The sequence below is a fragment of the Rhincodon typus genome, chromosome 5 (genome assembly GCF_021869965.1).
Source record: "Rhincodon typus isolate 14 chromosome 5, sRhiTyp1.1, whole genome shotgun sequence".
Classification (NCBI taxonomy): Eukaryota; Metazoa; Chordata; class Chondrichthyes; order Orectolobiformes; family Rhincodontidae; genus Rhincodon; species Rhincodon typus.
Genome location: NC_063336.1, coordinates 110,586,628 through 110,602,734, shown reverse-complemented (window position 1 = coordinate 110,602,734; position 16,107 = coordinate 110,586,628). Strand labels below are relative to the sequence as shown.

Below are 16,107 nucleotides of genomic sequence, written 5' to 3'. Positions count from 1 at the left end.
ATGCTGCCAGACCTGCTGAGCTTTTCCAGCAACTTTGTTTTTGTTCCCACCATTGTTCTGCCATTCTCACTTTCCAATCACTTAATCTGCACTATCAACATCCTTTCTCCCCAGTACTCCATTTCCACACTATTGCGTAAATGCTGCCCTCTTCACACTTCATGTCAGCTCCGGTGAAGTGTCATCTAGACTTGAAATGTTAGCTTGCTCTCTCTTCACAGATGCTGCCTGACCCACTGCGAACCCCAGCATTTTTTGTTTTCAGTACAGATTCCAGCTTCTACAGGAATTTACTCCTACACTCTCTTCAGGTCTTGTCCCTTTCTCCTTCAAAACATCCACCTCCACTACAGGGCACTTTTGATTACCGTCCCCTTCCAAAATAATGCTGCATCTCTGATCTCCCTTTCCTCTCCAAAGGTCTTGAATGTGTTGTTTCCTCCCCAGTAAGTGCACATCTTTCCTGGATCTTTGTGCCAGAACTCCTTTCATTGGGCTCACAGGTCAGAATAGCATTGAAATGGCTTCAGCAAAATCACAAAAATATAATGAAGAGGCACGGCACTGCACCATTTTTCTCCTTCCAGCACTCCTGATTGTTCTAATGGATATGATTTAATTCTTTGGAGAGGTTCAGGCAAATATCAGTGTCCTGAATGGCATTATTGTAGTATTCCTCTGTAAGAGGAATTACATTAGTGGGAAAAAAGTTTAAGCTGCTTTCTGATTTCTGAAGAAGGGTCCCGACCTGAAATGTCAACTTTCCTGCTCTCTGCTCTGATGCTGCCTGTCCTGCTGTGTTCCGCCAGCTCTACACTGTGTTATCTCTTAAGCTGCTTACCGGTGTCATTTGAACCATGATTTCATTTGCTAAAACACATTCTCACGTGGACTAAGTGATATCCACAGGATACTGGCTGGTTCTATGGGAATGTTAAAAATTAACCGAGCCCCATGTATGAGGTCAGTCTGATCACATAATCCATAAAACAAGAACATGCTTGCTTTGGCATACTGTTTACAACAATCAGCGCTGGAACATCAGACCTTTTAAGGCTTAGTATTTTCAGGTTGCACTGCCTTGGTGAAAGGCTCTGCATCAATCACAAATGTTGAGAAAAAAACTGATGAGCCAACTGCAATTCTTCATCCAGGATTTTTCATGCAGAGGGTGGTGCACGTATGGAATGAGCCACCAGAGGAAGTGGTGGAAGCTGGTACAATTATAACATTTAAAAGGCATCTGGATGGGTACATGAATAGGATGGGTTTAGAGGGATATGGGCCAAATGCTGGCAAACAGGACTAGGTTAATTTAGGATACCTGGTTGGCATTGACGAGTTGGACCGAAGGGTCTGTTTCTATGCTGTACAGCTTTATGACTCTATGGATCTTCAAAAGCAGTGTGAACTCAAGGATCGTTCAATTGATGGCTGTATGATTATCAGAAATGTCTGATGTTTGTTCCCAAGTTGATCAGTTAACCCATGGATTTAATGGTCTTTTCCTATTCCCTAAAATTCTTATGATCACAAAGCCATAGGTCCTAGAGAAATCTTCCAAATGTTTATGAGCTGTTTGATGTAGAAAAATAATGCAGGTTGCACATTGATCAAAAAATCCTTTGTAATTTGCTGAGGAAAACTGATTATTTTGTTGATAAGGTAATAGTATACTTTCAGTGGCATTTAAATAATATGTTGTCCCACTCTATTGACGATGCTGAAATGAATAAAAATATTACCTGCGTGATAGTCAATGCTACCATTTTCATTACAAGAAAAACCTCACTAATTACATCCACAGGGGGTCGTGAAGAAAAGATCAGCAAAATCATGTGTGAATCCACTTGTCACTATGTACATTTTGTTCTTCGCCGTTGTATAAGCAACATTGGTGTAACGTTCCAGTGTCTTCTCAATCTAATGCTTTATTTATTTTTAATTTGTTTGAATCGTGGAATACCCAATGAATGCCTCAAGCAAAAACTATCACATCATGGAGTTATCTGACATTTGCTATTTTGATTATAGATTTCTATACTCAGGACTTTTGTAATGTTTAAAGTGGTTTGGAAATAATTTGCTTCTGTATGAATTTAATTACAGGTAGAAATTCCACTTTCTTCTGGGACAGGCCTACGCTCACTGGAACCTATGATTCCACTTGTGATTGCTATCAGAGCGTTTCCCTTGGTTGGTCAGCTTTCATGTCCCACAAGCAACTTCAGCGTAGAAGCTTCTTAAAAAATGACGACCTCATTATTTTCATTGAGTTTGACGGTAAAGAAATTTTCATTTTCTTTTGCTTATGAATCTTTCTCCAGATTTCATGACCTGTTTTAGAAAAAAGATATTGAAATGACAGAATTGTTGCAGCCATTTGGCCCATCTTCAAATGAGCATCATTACCTCGTGCCAATCTCCTACTTTTTCCCTAATTCCCTTGTATGCCTTCTATTGAAGCTGCATCCGAAACATTTCCAGACAGCATATTCCATTCCCTAGCTACTTGCTGTTGACAAAGCTCTTTTCTCATTTCAGTCTTGCCATTTTAGCACATCACTTGTTTTTGTTCCTTCCATATGTTGGAACAGCTTATAGATCATAGAATCCCTACAGTGTGGAAACAGGCCCTTCAGCCCAACAAGTCCACACCAACCCCTCAGAGCACCCCATCCGGACCCATCCCCCTAATATACACATCTCTTAACACAATGGGGTAATTAGCATGGCCAACCTACCTAGCCCACACATCCTTGGACTGTGGGAGGAAACTGGAGGAAACCCACACAGATACGGGGAGAATGTGCAAACTCCACGCAGACAGTCGCCTGAGGGTGGAATCAAACCCAGGTCCCTGGTGCTGTGAAGCAGCAGTGCTAACCACTGAGCCAACGTGCCACCTCGCCTTATCTTCCCAATTAAGCCATTCCATGATTTTGAAAATCGTTATCAAATCTCCTCTTAGCCTTAATAAAAACTGAAAGAACTGCGGATGCTATAAATCAGGAATAAAAACAAAGTTGCTGGAAAAGCTCATCAGGTCTGGCAGCATCTGTGAAGGAGAAAACAGAGCTAACGTTTCGGGTCCAGTCACTGGGCCCGCAACGTTAACTCTGTTTTCTCTTCCACAGATGTTGCCAGATCTGCTGAGTTTTCCAGCAACTTTGTTTTTGTTCCTGATTTACAGCATCCGCAGTTCTTTCGGTTTTTATTCAATTTTAAAAGATTTCCAGAGAAAAAGCAGATACCTCATTTGTTTCAACCAGATAAGGACAAGTGATTGGCTTGCCATTTCTTAACCATTCCTCCCAAGTTGATCATAAAAATAAAAACATTATTTATTTATTTCTTGGCATGTAGCTATCCCACTTCAATTAAACTTAGTTAACCAAATCACAAAAAAGAGCGAATTCTAAGGTTTTGTTTGAGTGAAAGAGAATGGAGTTTATTACCTGGCAAACATGAGAAAAGTAAGAAAACATCACATGAAGCGCCCTCAGAAATACATCTAGTAACATTGTAAAAAGAAGGCAGGGGAAGAGGTGTCTACACAGACAGGACAATAAAGGCAGTTGCAGCTTAACATTTATTTTAGATTTCTCGAGTTGCAAGAGTGGAATCTGAGTTCCAGTTGTTGCACTGTTTCCTCAGGAGTGGTGAAGCTTGAAGATAACCTTGATCTCTTGGTGAATGGTAATTTTTCCAAGTTGTTTTTTCACCAGCTCTGAACCCTGTGACTAAGAGAGGAAAGACTGAGTATTCACAAATCTATTTTCCTTCTCCCTCTTCTGCTGATCGGAGCATCTGTTGATAAAAGTTTATTTGTATATCACTAGGTCTGCTCACTACTTTTTTTTCCCAAGCTGAGTACTCTACAGCTACCTTTCATCCCAAAGTATAACTTCCAGGCAGGTGTGAATCAACTGGATTTACAGACGTGACTTGTAGTGACCTTTTAGAACAGCATTAGTTTTGGTTCAGATTGAACCTTATTCACTGATGATTTTCTGAACTTGGCACAACCTAGTCATTCATCATTATTTTAGGTCATACATTTGACATTTTGAACAGTTATTTTCTCATCCATGAATAGTATAAAATGATGGAAGTTGAATATTTGTACTCCATTTTTACTATGATTGTAATATATTTCAGGATGATGTTTTCAAAGACACCACTAAGGAAAATATACTGTTGTGTTGTCTACAGCTGCAATGCAGCAACTGTGTTGCTGAAGTGACATGAGATGAACTCCTGGGGAAAGCTTTGCACCTTTCTCTTAACTTGACACCTTATTGTCAGCTCAGATTTCAGGAGTATTCTGTGATCAAGCAATCTAAGTGGACATCAAAAAAGAGCCCAAGAAAACATTTGATGTTCAGTTTTTTTCCCTTTATTTTTATTGGTCGAAGTATTCTGGAATATCAGTGTTGTAACCAATTATCAAAACACTCTTTTGATGTTGAAGTTTGACAGTGGCTCAATCCAAAGATTAGCTGTGTGAATATTGTTACAGTTTGACAAGTCTTGCTATGTAAATAGAAAGATGTTATTTCTGTATTGATAAAAGACTTGCCTTTATGCAGCACCTTTCAAAACCTCAGCATCTTCCAAATCACCTTCTGAACAACTGTGTACTTTTAAGTATAGTCACGTTTTAATGTACTTAAGCAGCTTTCTAGAGGTATAATCAATGGATACTAATCTCTGGAGCAGAGAAGATTAAGAGGTGATCTTTGGAGCAGAGAAGATTAAGAGGTGAACTTATTGAGGTGTTCAAAACGATGAACAATTTTGCCAGGGTAAAGAAGGATATTCTGCTTTCTGTAGTTGTTACGTCATTAACTAGGGGTCACAATTTCAAGATAGTCAGCAAGAGAACTTGGGATAAGGTGAGGAGAAACTTCTTCACTCAGAGAATTGTTAGGATTTGGCATATGCTGCCTGGGAGAGTGGTGGAGGCGGATTCCATAGGAGATTTCAAAAGAAAACTGGATATTTATTTGAAAATGATGAAATTAGAGGACTATGGAATTAGAACTGGAGAATGGGACTAGCTGATTAGGTCTTTCAGAAGACAGTAGGGACATGATGGGCTGAATGGTCTCCTTTCATACTATAAACTGTAATGTAAAAGTTCTATGATTCTACGATATCATTTCTTGCTTTGCTGTAGAAGCTCGCTAAATTCTCTTTGAGATAATTTATTCCATACCGTCTTCTCACCAATAAGTGCTGGCTGAGAGATGTTTTGCTGAGGATAAAATCTGTGCTGTGCAAAAATATCATTAGTTAACTACAGAGTAACTATAAAATGTCCAATCTGTTAATTTATTAACAAAATTACTCACGAAGTTCAGATAATCTTCAACTATGGAATTCTAAAATGTACATCAGCCCTCAGTGAGGGCACTGGATGACTGCCAATGGAGATACATTCCAGCAAAAGTCAGCATTTTCAGGAGAGATAGGGAGGAAATCTAGGAGATAAAAGAGGAATTATAGGGGTTAAATTAAAAAGCTGTTAAAAGTTGGCTCAGCATAGCAACCTTGCACTTTGTGTTCAACCAGCAATCACCAGATAGTTCATTAACTGTACACATGAGCTGGGGTTACAGAGCTGTAATTTCCTGCCACCAGTTAAACCTATAGTGTAGCTCTTAAAAGAGAGCCACGTAGTGGCTGGAGAAAGCGCTGAGGGTTGTGCAGGACGTGAATCTATTCCCAGAAACTTTGAGATGGGACAGAAGAAGCTCCAAGTGTTTCAACTGCTGCACCCAGAGGTTGACGTGTGATGTGGAAAGAAGACTGGCCTTATATATTCATGGGGGAAAGGAGGCTTCAAGGCATATAGGCATATGATTAAAGGCAGTGGGAACACATAGTGTGGAAGTAACTGTTAAGGATCCAGTCCAATGGCCTAAATGCAGTGTCACAAGGAGTTCAGTAAGTGTATACAAACATTCAAATATGGAGCAGGGGCAGACCCTTTTAATAAGACCATGGCTGATCTGATTGTGTTCTGAATCCATATTCTCATCCAATCCTGATAACCTTTGATTCCATTGCCTCACAAACGTCTATCTCTTGCTGCCTCAAAAGTATGCAATGATCCCACCTCCACTTCCTTCTGAGGCTGAATTCCAAAGTCTCACAACTTTTTTTTTTCCTTATTCATTCACACGATGAGGGCATTGCTGGCCAGGCAGCATTCATTGCCCATCCCTAACTGCCCTCAGGGTAGTTAAGAGTCAACTTCATTGCTGTGGATCTGGAGTCCACATGTAGGCTAGACCAGGTAAGGATGACAGTTTCCTTCCCTAAAGGGCATTAGTGAACCAGATGGGTTTTTCCGACAGTCAGCAATGGATTCATGGTCATCATTAGACTCTTAATTCCAGATATTTATTGAATTCAAATTCCACCATCTGCCGTAGCAGGATTCAAATCCTGGTCCCCAGAACGTTATCTGGGTCTCTGGATTAACAGTCCAACGATAATACCACTAGGCCATCGTGGTAACTTGTGGTAAGACAAAAATGTTCTCTGCATCTCCGTCCTAAGAGTGCAATCCCTCATTTTTAAGACAGTGGCTCCCTAGTTCTAGGTTCACCCACAAGAGGAAATATTGAAAACGAGAAATGCTGGAGATCACAGCAGGTCAGGCAGCATCCATGGAGAGAAAGCAAGCTAATGTTTCGAGTCTAGATGACTCTTCATCAAAGCTGAAGTGAAGCGTGGAGGGAGCAGTATTTGTGCAATAGTGGGGGAGTTGGAGTGCTTAGGGAGAAAGGATGTTGATTGTTCAGGTTAAGTGTTTGGAATGTGTGAATGGCAGAACAATGGTGTGTTTAACAGCCAGACTGGGAAAAACATTCCCACTGTTCCCCACTGGAGAAGGGGAGAGAGGGTGACAGAGAATGTAACAAGCAAAGCTGAAAGAAAGGGAGGGAATGGGTTCACAATTTGAAGGTGTTGAACTCAATATTGAGCCCATCAGGTTGTAAACTGCCTGGTTTGAAGGTGAGATGTTGCTCCTCCAGTTTGCTCTGTGATTCACTGGAACATTGCAGCATGTTGAGGATAGACACGTGGATATGTGAGTAGGATGCTCTGTTAAAATGACTAGCTACGAGAAGGTCAGGGTCATGCTTGTGCACAGACCAGAGGTGATCTGCAAAGCGGTCACCCAGTTTGTGTTTGGTTTTTCACAGTCTAGACAGCAGCATGAAATGGCACTGAAACAGTCATTGATGAATCAAAACAGAGTTTTTGGAGGGGGCCAGTTTAGGACTGGAACAAGGATTTTTCCAAACACCTCCATAAAGAGTCAGGCATAACTGGGATGCATGCAGGTACCTATAGTCACTTCTTTAACTTGGCAAAAGTGAGATGAACTAAAGAATAAATTATTCAGTGGGAGAACAAGTTCAGCTAAGCGGAGGACAGTGGTGGTGGATGGGGAATGTTCAGGCCTCTGGTCAAGGAAGATGCTGAGAGCTCTCAGACCATCCTGCTGGAGAATGGAGATATGGAGGGATTGGACATCAATGGTGAACAGGAGGCAGTTAGGACCAGGGAACTAGAAATTGTCCATATGGTGGTGGGCATCAGAGGAATCATGGATGTAGGTGGGTAGGGTGTGGACAAGGGGAGAGAGGATGGAGCCGAGGTAGGAGGAAATGAGCTCGGTGGGGAAGGAGCAGGCTGATATTATGGGCCTACCGGGGCAGTCTGGTTGGATGTTGGGAAGGAAGTAGAAGCAGGCTGTTGGGGTTGGGAGACTACAAAGTTGGAGGCAGTGGGGGAGGGGTGAAGATCTCCCAAGGTAATGAGGTCAGTGACAGTCCTGGCAACAATGGCTTGATGATGTTCAGATGTGGGGTCATGGTCTGGGTGAGAAAGGAAGAAGTGTCTGAGGGTTTTGTTAAAAGTCAGCAAAATGTCAATTTTGGGGAGTTTCATGTGTTTCTCTCCATGAGCCCTGGCATCTTTTCTTGCCTAATTTTATGCTGCTTACTTCAATAATTATGTGCCACATCTCCATGGTGCTGCAGAGCCATCTAGTTTCCCTCTCTACTGTCTTGGAAAGTAGCAAACAGGCTATAATTGTGGTGAAATTAGGTAATGACGAGATATCAATGCAGTCAAACAGGCCTCTCATCGCTCATAAGCAAGATTCTCATCCAGCTGTTAAACTCATTGTGGAATATCAGATTTTATTTTCTTGATGTTGATAATGTCACCCTCTGTTCTCAGTATATTTCCCAACTGACTCACCATTGCCCATGTTGCTGGGGTCTGGGAAAATTCAACATATAATTTTCATGTCCTCCTTGTCATGATCTTTCAGCATCTTATATCCTTCACTTAGTTCATTCATCACTGTCAACATCTGTCCAACCTATTCTCATGAGACAAGCCACTTGTCCCAGGTATCAATCTAGTAAATTTCCTCCGAACAGCTTCCAATGCATTTACATCCTTACTTAAATAAGGGGACCAAAACATACAAATGGTATTCGAGATGTGCTCCCACCAGTGCTTCCTATAACTGAAGTATAACATCCTGACTTTTCTGTTCACTTCCTCTTGTAATAAAGGATACCATCCCATTAGTCTTTTTTATTACTTGCTTTAGTTTTCATCCATTCATGGGATATGGGTGTCACTGGCTGCATCAACATTTATTGCCTATCTCTAATTTCCCTTGAGAAGGTGGTAGTGAGCTGCCTTCTTGAACTGCTGCAGTTCCATAAGCTCTAGGTAGAGCCATAATGTCCTTAGGGAGGGAATTCCAGGATTTTGACTCAGTAGCTTTGAAGGAACAGCAACATATTTCCAAGTCAGGATGGTGAGTGACTTGGAAGTGAATCTTCATGTAACTGCTGCCCTTGTCCTTCTAGATGGAAGTGGTTGTGGATTTGGAAGGTGGTGTCTCAGGAGCCTTGGCGAATTTCTGCAGTGCATCTTGTAAAAAGTTCACACTGCCACTACCAAACGTCAGCGATAGAGAAAGTGGACCTATACCTGTAAATTAACATTATGGAACTTAGACATTAGAGCACTTAGATCACTCTGCTCCTCAAATTCTACAGTTGTTCTCTTAATACTCTGTTTATTCATTCTTGTGGCCAACACGAACAATTTCACACTTTCTCACATTTTTCCATCTGCTAGATTTTTGGCCACTCACTTTGCTTATTTAACTATGATGCTTTCACTCCCCTCATCTAAGTTATTTATATGTATATATAGTAATAACCAAAGCCTCAGCATAGACATCCATGGACTACACTCCTGCCAATCAGAAAAAAATCCTATTCATGCATACTTTCCGTTTCCTACAGCCACTCATTCTTCTACCCATGCTAGTAAGTTAACCATTACACCATGTGCTTCTACTTTGTTCAACACTCTTTTATGTGGCATCATGGGAAATGCATTCAGGAAATCCAAGTATAAAATATTAACATGCACCCCCCCATCCATAGTGCATGTTACTCCTTGAAAAACAATCTAATCAATTGTTTAAATATTATTTTCCGTACACGAATCCATAATGACTCTTCTTAATTACTTTGAACTTTTCCAAGTGCCCAACTATAAGCTCTTTAATGATTAGTTTTAACACTTTCCACAAGACAGAGGAAAAGTTGACTGGCCTGTAGTTTCCTTTTGCCTGTCTCCTTATTACTGTTGTGTTCCAGGATGATGGACCCTGTCCATAATTTAAAGAATTTTGGAAAGTTAACACTGATACATTTTCTACCTTATTAGCCATTTCTTTTAAGACATTAGGATGAAGTCCATCAGGATCCTGGGGTTTGTCAGTCTGCAGCTCCATAAGTTTGCCCAGTACTGCTTTCCTAATTATTATAATTTCATCAAATTCTTCTCTTCTTTCCATCTCCTGATTTATAGCTATTGCTGGATTCTTTTTTACCCTCATTAGTGAAGACAGAAGTGAAATATTTATTCGTTTCATCCATCTTTTTCTTGTTATCTGCTCCTAATTCCTCATTCTCAAGTTCTATTTGACCAAATCACATTTTAATTATCCTTTTCAATTTTAAATATCTGTAAAATCTTTTGGTACTTGTTTTTATGTTTCTAACAAGCTTTCTCTCAAGTGCTAATTTATTTCTCATGATTCGCCCTTTAGTCATTCTCTATTGTTTTTTACATTTTATAATCTACTGTCCTGGATGCATCTTTACACAATTATATGCTTTTTGCTTAAGCTTGATGATTCCCGTAACTCCTTTAGTTAAACACAAATCACACATCATCCCCTTCTTCATGGCAGGAATACACTGATTCTGATCTTGAAATATCTGCTGAAATGTCTGTCACCTCTTCTCTAATGACTTATCCCCCAGCTTAGCATCCTAGTTCATTTCAGCCTGAACTTTCACAGCCGCACAGTTGCCCTTATTTAAGTTTTATATATTAGCCTTAGACCCAACTTTTCCATTTCAAGCTGCATATAAATTTCAGTCATTTGTGATTACTGCTGCCTGGAGGTCCCTTTACTCTGAGGTCATTCATTAATTCTGTCTCATTAGAAAGTACCAAGTCTAGTTTAACCTGCTTTCTGGATGGTTTCAGACATGCTGCTCTAACAAACTATCTCAACAGCATTCTGTGAATTCTTCATCCAGGCTTCTACTGTCAATCTGATTTTCCAGTTTATCTGTAGATTAAAATCACCCATAATTATTGCCTTAGCATTATTAGAAGAGCACAATATTTCTTCTTGTATACTTTGTCTTATATTGTAGTTACTATTGTTAACTTTTTTTAATGACTTCTTTCCCCTAATATTTCTCATCTTCACCCAAACTGATTCTACATTCTGATCTCCCGAATTGAGGTCTTCCTGAACTATTGTACCAATGCCATCTTTGACTATCAGTGCTATCCCTCAACTTTTACTGCTTCATATCTTTCTTTAATGTCAGATACTCCTCAACATTCAGGACTCAATCCTTGCCAACCTGTAACCATGTCTCTGTAATGTATGTCAGATCATAATTATTTACTTCAATGTGCACTATCACTTAATTTACCTTGTTACGAATGCTACGCGTTAAGATACAGAGCCTTTTGTCTTGACTGTTGGGGTTTCCTTACGATTTTTTTTCTCTCTACCCCTTCCTGCTATTCACTGACTTTCATCTCTCATATTAGTGCTTTCCTCTGCTGCCTCAACTCTATCCCTTGATTTGCAGCTTGATCCTTCACCCACATTGTTGAGTTTAAATCCCTCTCCACTTCCTTGGTATATGGCTTGCTAGAACAGCAGTTTCTGCACATTTCTGGTATATATTGTTCCAATGATACACAGCCCATATACCCTTGTACTAGTGCCAATTTTCCTCAAAATGAAGCCCACTTCTCTCACACCAGACCACACATCAATTTCTCTAATCTTATTTACCCTATGCCGATTTGCATGTGGCTCAGGTAATAATCTAGACGTTGTTAACTTTTGAGGTTCTGCTTTATAATTTAGCACCTAACTTTTCATACTGCCTAAACAGAGCTTCTTTTCTATTTCTAGATATTTTGTTTATGTTGACATGTACCACAACCACTGGATCTACCCATCCCATTTCAAGTCATTCTCCAGCCCAGAGCAGATAGTCCAAATGATAGTGCTGGGCAGATAACAGAACTTGCTCTTTGCTGCAGAAATCTGTGTCAGTCACTCACACTACACTGTCCTCTACCACCAATAGTCCGCAGCTGAATTCAATGAGTTCAGTTACACTTCGCAGAATTACCAGCCCCTGAACTGCTCTTGTAGTACAACATTTATACAGTCACAGATACAGTCATTGAGTCATACACCACGGAAACAGATCCTTCAGTTCAACCAGTCCATGCTAACGAGTTTTCCAAACTAACCTAGTCCTATTTGCCAGCATTTGGCCCGTATCCCTCTAACCCTTTCCTAATCATCTATCTGTCCAAATGTCTTTTAAATGCTGTACCTGTACCTGCATTAATCATTTCCTCTGACAGTTCATTCCACATACGAATCACCCTCTGTGAGAAAATGTTGTCCCTCAGGTCCTTTTCAAATCTTACTCCTCTCACCCTAAACATATGCCCTCTAGTTTTGAACTCCCCTACCCTGGGGAAAAGACCTTTGCCATTCACCTTATTTATGCCCCTTGTGGTTTTATAAACCTATATAACCTCAACCTCTTACTCTTCAGGGAAGAAAGTCCCAGTCTATCCAGCCTCTCCTTATGTCTCAAACCCTCCAGTCCCGGTAACATCCTGGTAAATCTTTTCTGCACCTTCTCCAACTTAATAGTATCCTTAACCTCTGGGATATCGCTGGATATTAACAACAAAATAAAATGATGCCTACTATTGTCGCACAACTTTTTTGACTTTCACTATTCAGGGTCTGTTCTGAAGATTTATGCCACTGGAGAGTTCAATTGGATAGCGAATAGTTTCTGTTGAATAAAAGTTGAGAACAACTCAGGAGAGCATAGTAAAATAGAGAGGGGAACTGTTATCAATCTGTGCATTCCGTTTACTGAACTTAAATGTTTTCTTTTTAAAGATCTGACTCCACTCATTAAGTCTGAAGTTCCAATTCGTCTCCAAAGCTTTCATGAAAGGCATCGGCGAGCAGTGGATTATGCTGGATATGTCCAAGAGCCTCAGAGACCCTTGCTAGATTTCTGTGACCCTGGATATTGTCTAAATGGTGGAGTGTGTGTTATGACAAAAGGGAAAGCAAGTTGCAGGTAGGTGGAGATTCCCGAACTTGGGTGAAGATATTCTGAGGAAAGGAATTGGTTGGTATCTCATTCCAGTTATTGAGCAACTTTTATGATGTTATAAAATACTTTGTATATGGCCATTAAAAGCTCTCAGTTTTGAAGCTAATTTTAAAAGTTGATATCAGGATTCAAACTCGTCGGATTCCTGATCTAAAGCTACCTGGCACCTGTACAGCTTTTTGAATTGGCGATAGATGCTGGTGGTGCAGATTTTCACGTTTTGTTCACATTAAATAATTGTCTGTGAGGTTGCACATGGAATAAAAGTGGAGAATTCCATGGGAAGGTATTTAATGGAGGTAACGGGAGCTTGCTACCAGCTAAAGGGTCACTAAGGTGCCCACGTCACCTTCTTTCGGGGAAGCCCCATAGGCGTGTGATTGGCTAGCGGAGAACCTTGCTCAGGATCAAGGACTCTGAGCAGTGGTGAATTCCAGAAGAAGCTGGCACCTTTGCACTGTGGGTGGGTTGGCAGCTGTTGGCATTGCACCTTAACTGAGGCCCAAGAGATGGCACGATGCGGGTAATGGGGAATGGATTTGCAGCAATGACGGGGGACTTGCTCTTCGTGGGTGATGCCAAGTCCCACGGTTAGCCAATGATCACCTTTGAATGGTGGTGGTGGTGGGGGGCAGGTCACCTCCTCCCTCCACCACTGCCACTATATCCACAAGCTCACACACTCCAATAGGTTGTGTTTTCCAGACTTCCAGCTTGGGGGAGACCCTTTATCTGCTGTTGGGTTAATACCATGATAAGGTACTGAAGTGGGCATTAATTGCGTCAACATTAAACGTCAACTACAGACCCACATTGGCACTGGGGCAAAAAGTCCAGACAAGAACCTTCCCACTCTGGATGTAATTGGGGCAAAGGGAAGAAGGTAGCAGGGTTTCCAACTGCCATCCTCCCACCTGATGAAATGCCCCTTGCCACTGAGCCCACCTCATGGGAGGGCACTAAATTCCACCCCAGGCATGTGACTCCTTCAACCCCAAGTATCTTTGGGCCTGCGCTCAGGTGTTCGCTTCCAGACTGAGTGCAAAGGAGAAGTTTGTCTTAATATGCTTTCCACCTTCATTGTCAACTTCAAATAAGATTCAGGCAGGAAAACCCAATGCAAGCAAAAATAAATTATCGCCACCTCATAAAAGATGCTTGTTCAGGGTGAGGCCACTGGATGAAATTCTGCTACTAAATAAACAGACGATATGTCTCAAAACTGACCTCCCTTTGTGCTAAATCATCCTATCACTCTATGAACACGGAACTTCATCATGCTGGGTACAACCTGAATCCATGTTCTCAGACTTATTTGTTACAGCTCAAAATGGTTTTAGCTTTGGTAACAGAGAGTAATATTTCTCACTGTTCTGTTTCAGATGTGGCTCTACTCAAACACACTTGTACTTTGGTGAGCACTGTGAACAAGTACAGATTCATGGTTCTCTCTTTGGGGTAGTGACTGGAGCCACCGCTGGTGTGATAGTTCTGGCCATTGCTATAATTAGCATGATTTCAAAAACACACAATTCCTAGGAGATATCTGATCAGAAACCTGTTTTACTCGTGAATCACGAAACTTTGAGAGATTGTTGTATCAGGTAGCAGCTGCCTTCAGAAGCATAGCTTTGCATGCACATAATAATTGTGTAAATTTCGGACTGTGCTTATGTCTAATCACATCAACCATGGTTACTGGAAATGATTACTATTTATATTCATACACAGAATGACCATTTTAAAGTTGCCACTTTTCCAGCCAGAGCCAATCTCCATCTATCACTTGTGCAAACAGCTACTGTATTCTTTGCAGCGAGCAGTAGAGTATTTGTGTTTTTTTAATTAAAATTCCAGTTTCCATACCATTTCTGCATCTTAAGTCATTCGATTGTTCATGGGTTGATGCTCCACTATTACTGCTGTTAGACTCTCAGACTTCCATTTTGTCACTACGTACCCTTAGGATCCCAGCCAGCTTCCCCATTGTTGCATTTGTGGACACTGGCAACAGTGTGTGAGACAGTCAATGTTTAGTGAAATCAAAATTCTCGGTCTGAAGAAAAATTGACTTCCCTAAATCATCTTTTTGTTAATGTCCTGAGAAGGGAAGACTTAAAAGGTATTGTCGAATAGTTGAAAACGATGAAACTTTTGGACAAGTTGAATCATAGCTGGCTCCTGTATTAAAAAGAGAATTTAAACCAATGGGGCAGCAATGGCCTAGTCGTATTATCACTGGACTATTGACCCAGAGACCTTGATAATGTTCTGGGGATCAGGGCTCGAATCCTGCCATGGCTGCTGGTGGAATTTGAATTCAATAAATATCTAGAATTAGGAGTCTAATGATGACTGTGAAACCATTGCCGATGGTCAGGAAACACCCACGTGGTTCACCAATGTCCTTTAGGGAAGGAAACTGCCATCCTTACCCATTCTGGCCTCCATGTGACTCCAGACCCACAGCAATGTGTTTGACTCTGAACTGTCCTCTGGGCATTTAGGGATGGGCAACAAATGCTGCCCAGACAGCGACGCCCTCATCCCGTGAATGAATACAAAAGAAATGGCGGAGAGATTATGTCTGATTAATGGAAGCTAAATTGGTGGTCATGAAGTAAATTTTGGCTAGATATAAGGATGGTCAGATATCTGGTTTTGTACTGGACAGTTGGATTTTTTCTGGTCTGCCACTGAACACTATTGGATGACTTTATATCAGTATTTTGGCCCATAGTGTATTTATTGCACTCAAACACCAGGAGGAGCTTGTGTTCTTTCAATTCCCTGTCGACAGCTGCCTGATACAATAGAGATGCAGGAAAAGGTTTTTTTTCATGTTTCTATGAGGAACAGGATTGCTAATCCTGGCTCTGTGAGAGGCCTGCAGCTGCTACCAGCCCAGCTCGGATTCCCCACTCCCATGTTCATCTCCTCCCCGCCCTCAGGATCCAACTGTGGATCAGTTAGGGATCAGCCCTGAGTTGGCAACTTAGGCTTCTCATTCCAAGTGATTTTCCAATTTCTTCCCCTTGTGGGTCACATTTATGAACTAAAGGCCACAATAGGAAAAATACAATGCTAAGGCATTCTTGTATCTGAAATATAGGCAGAACCGAACACAGGCAAGGGAGCAATTTCAGAAATTTTTAGAAAGGATTAAGATAAGGCTCTGTCAGTAAAAGGGATTTAGGGTTATTAAGTCTGTTACAACAAGGTGCAGAGCTGGATGAACACAGCAGGCCAAGCAGCATCGTAGGAGCAGGAAGGCTGACGTTTCAGGCCTAGA

General features: G+C 41.1%; 1 protein-coding gene and 1 long non-coding RNA gene across 2 annotated transcripts in view; both read left to right on the top strand.

Moving 5' to 3' along the window:
• Positions 1 to 2,106: 2,106 nt before the first annotated feature.
• Positions 2,107 to 14,683, top strand: LOC125483070 (meprin A subunit alpha-like). Its single transcript, XM_048596479.1, has 3 exons — positions 2,107 to 2,283; positions 12,593 to 12,779; positions 14,198 to 14,683. The coding sequence occupies exons 1-3, from the start codon at positions 2,211 to 2,213 to the stop codon at positions 14,352 to 14,354; spliced, it is 417 nt and encodes a 138-aa protein (XP_048452436.1). The 5' UTR covers positions 2,107 to 2,210; the 3' UTR covers positions 14,355 to 14,683.
• Positions 14,684 to 15,089: 406 nt separating this feature from the next.
• The window catches only part of LOC125483071, a 2,038-nt gene continuing 1,020 nt past the window's right edge, over positions 15,090 to 16,107 (top strand). Inside the window, exon 1 of the long non-coding RNA XR_007262059.1 lies at positions 15,090 to 16,020. This is a non-coding gene — a long non-coding RNA (uncharacterized LOC125483071). The remainder of the gene's footprint in view (positions 16,021 to 16,107) is intronic.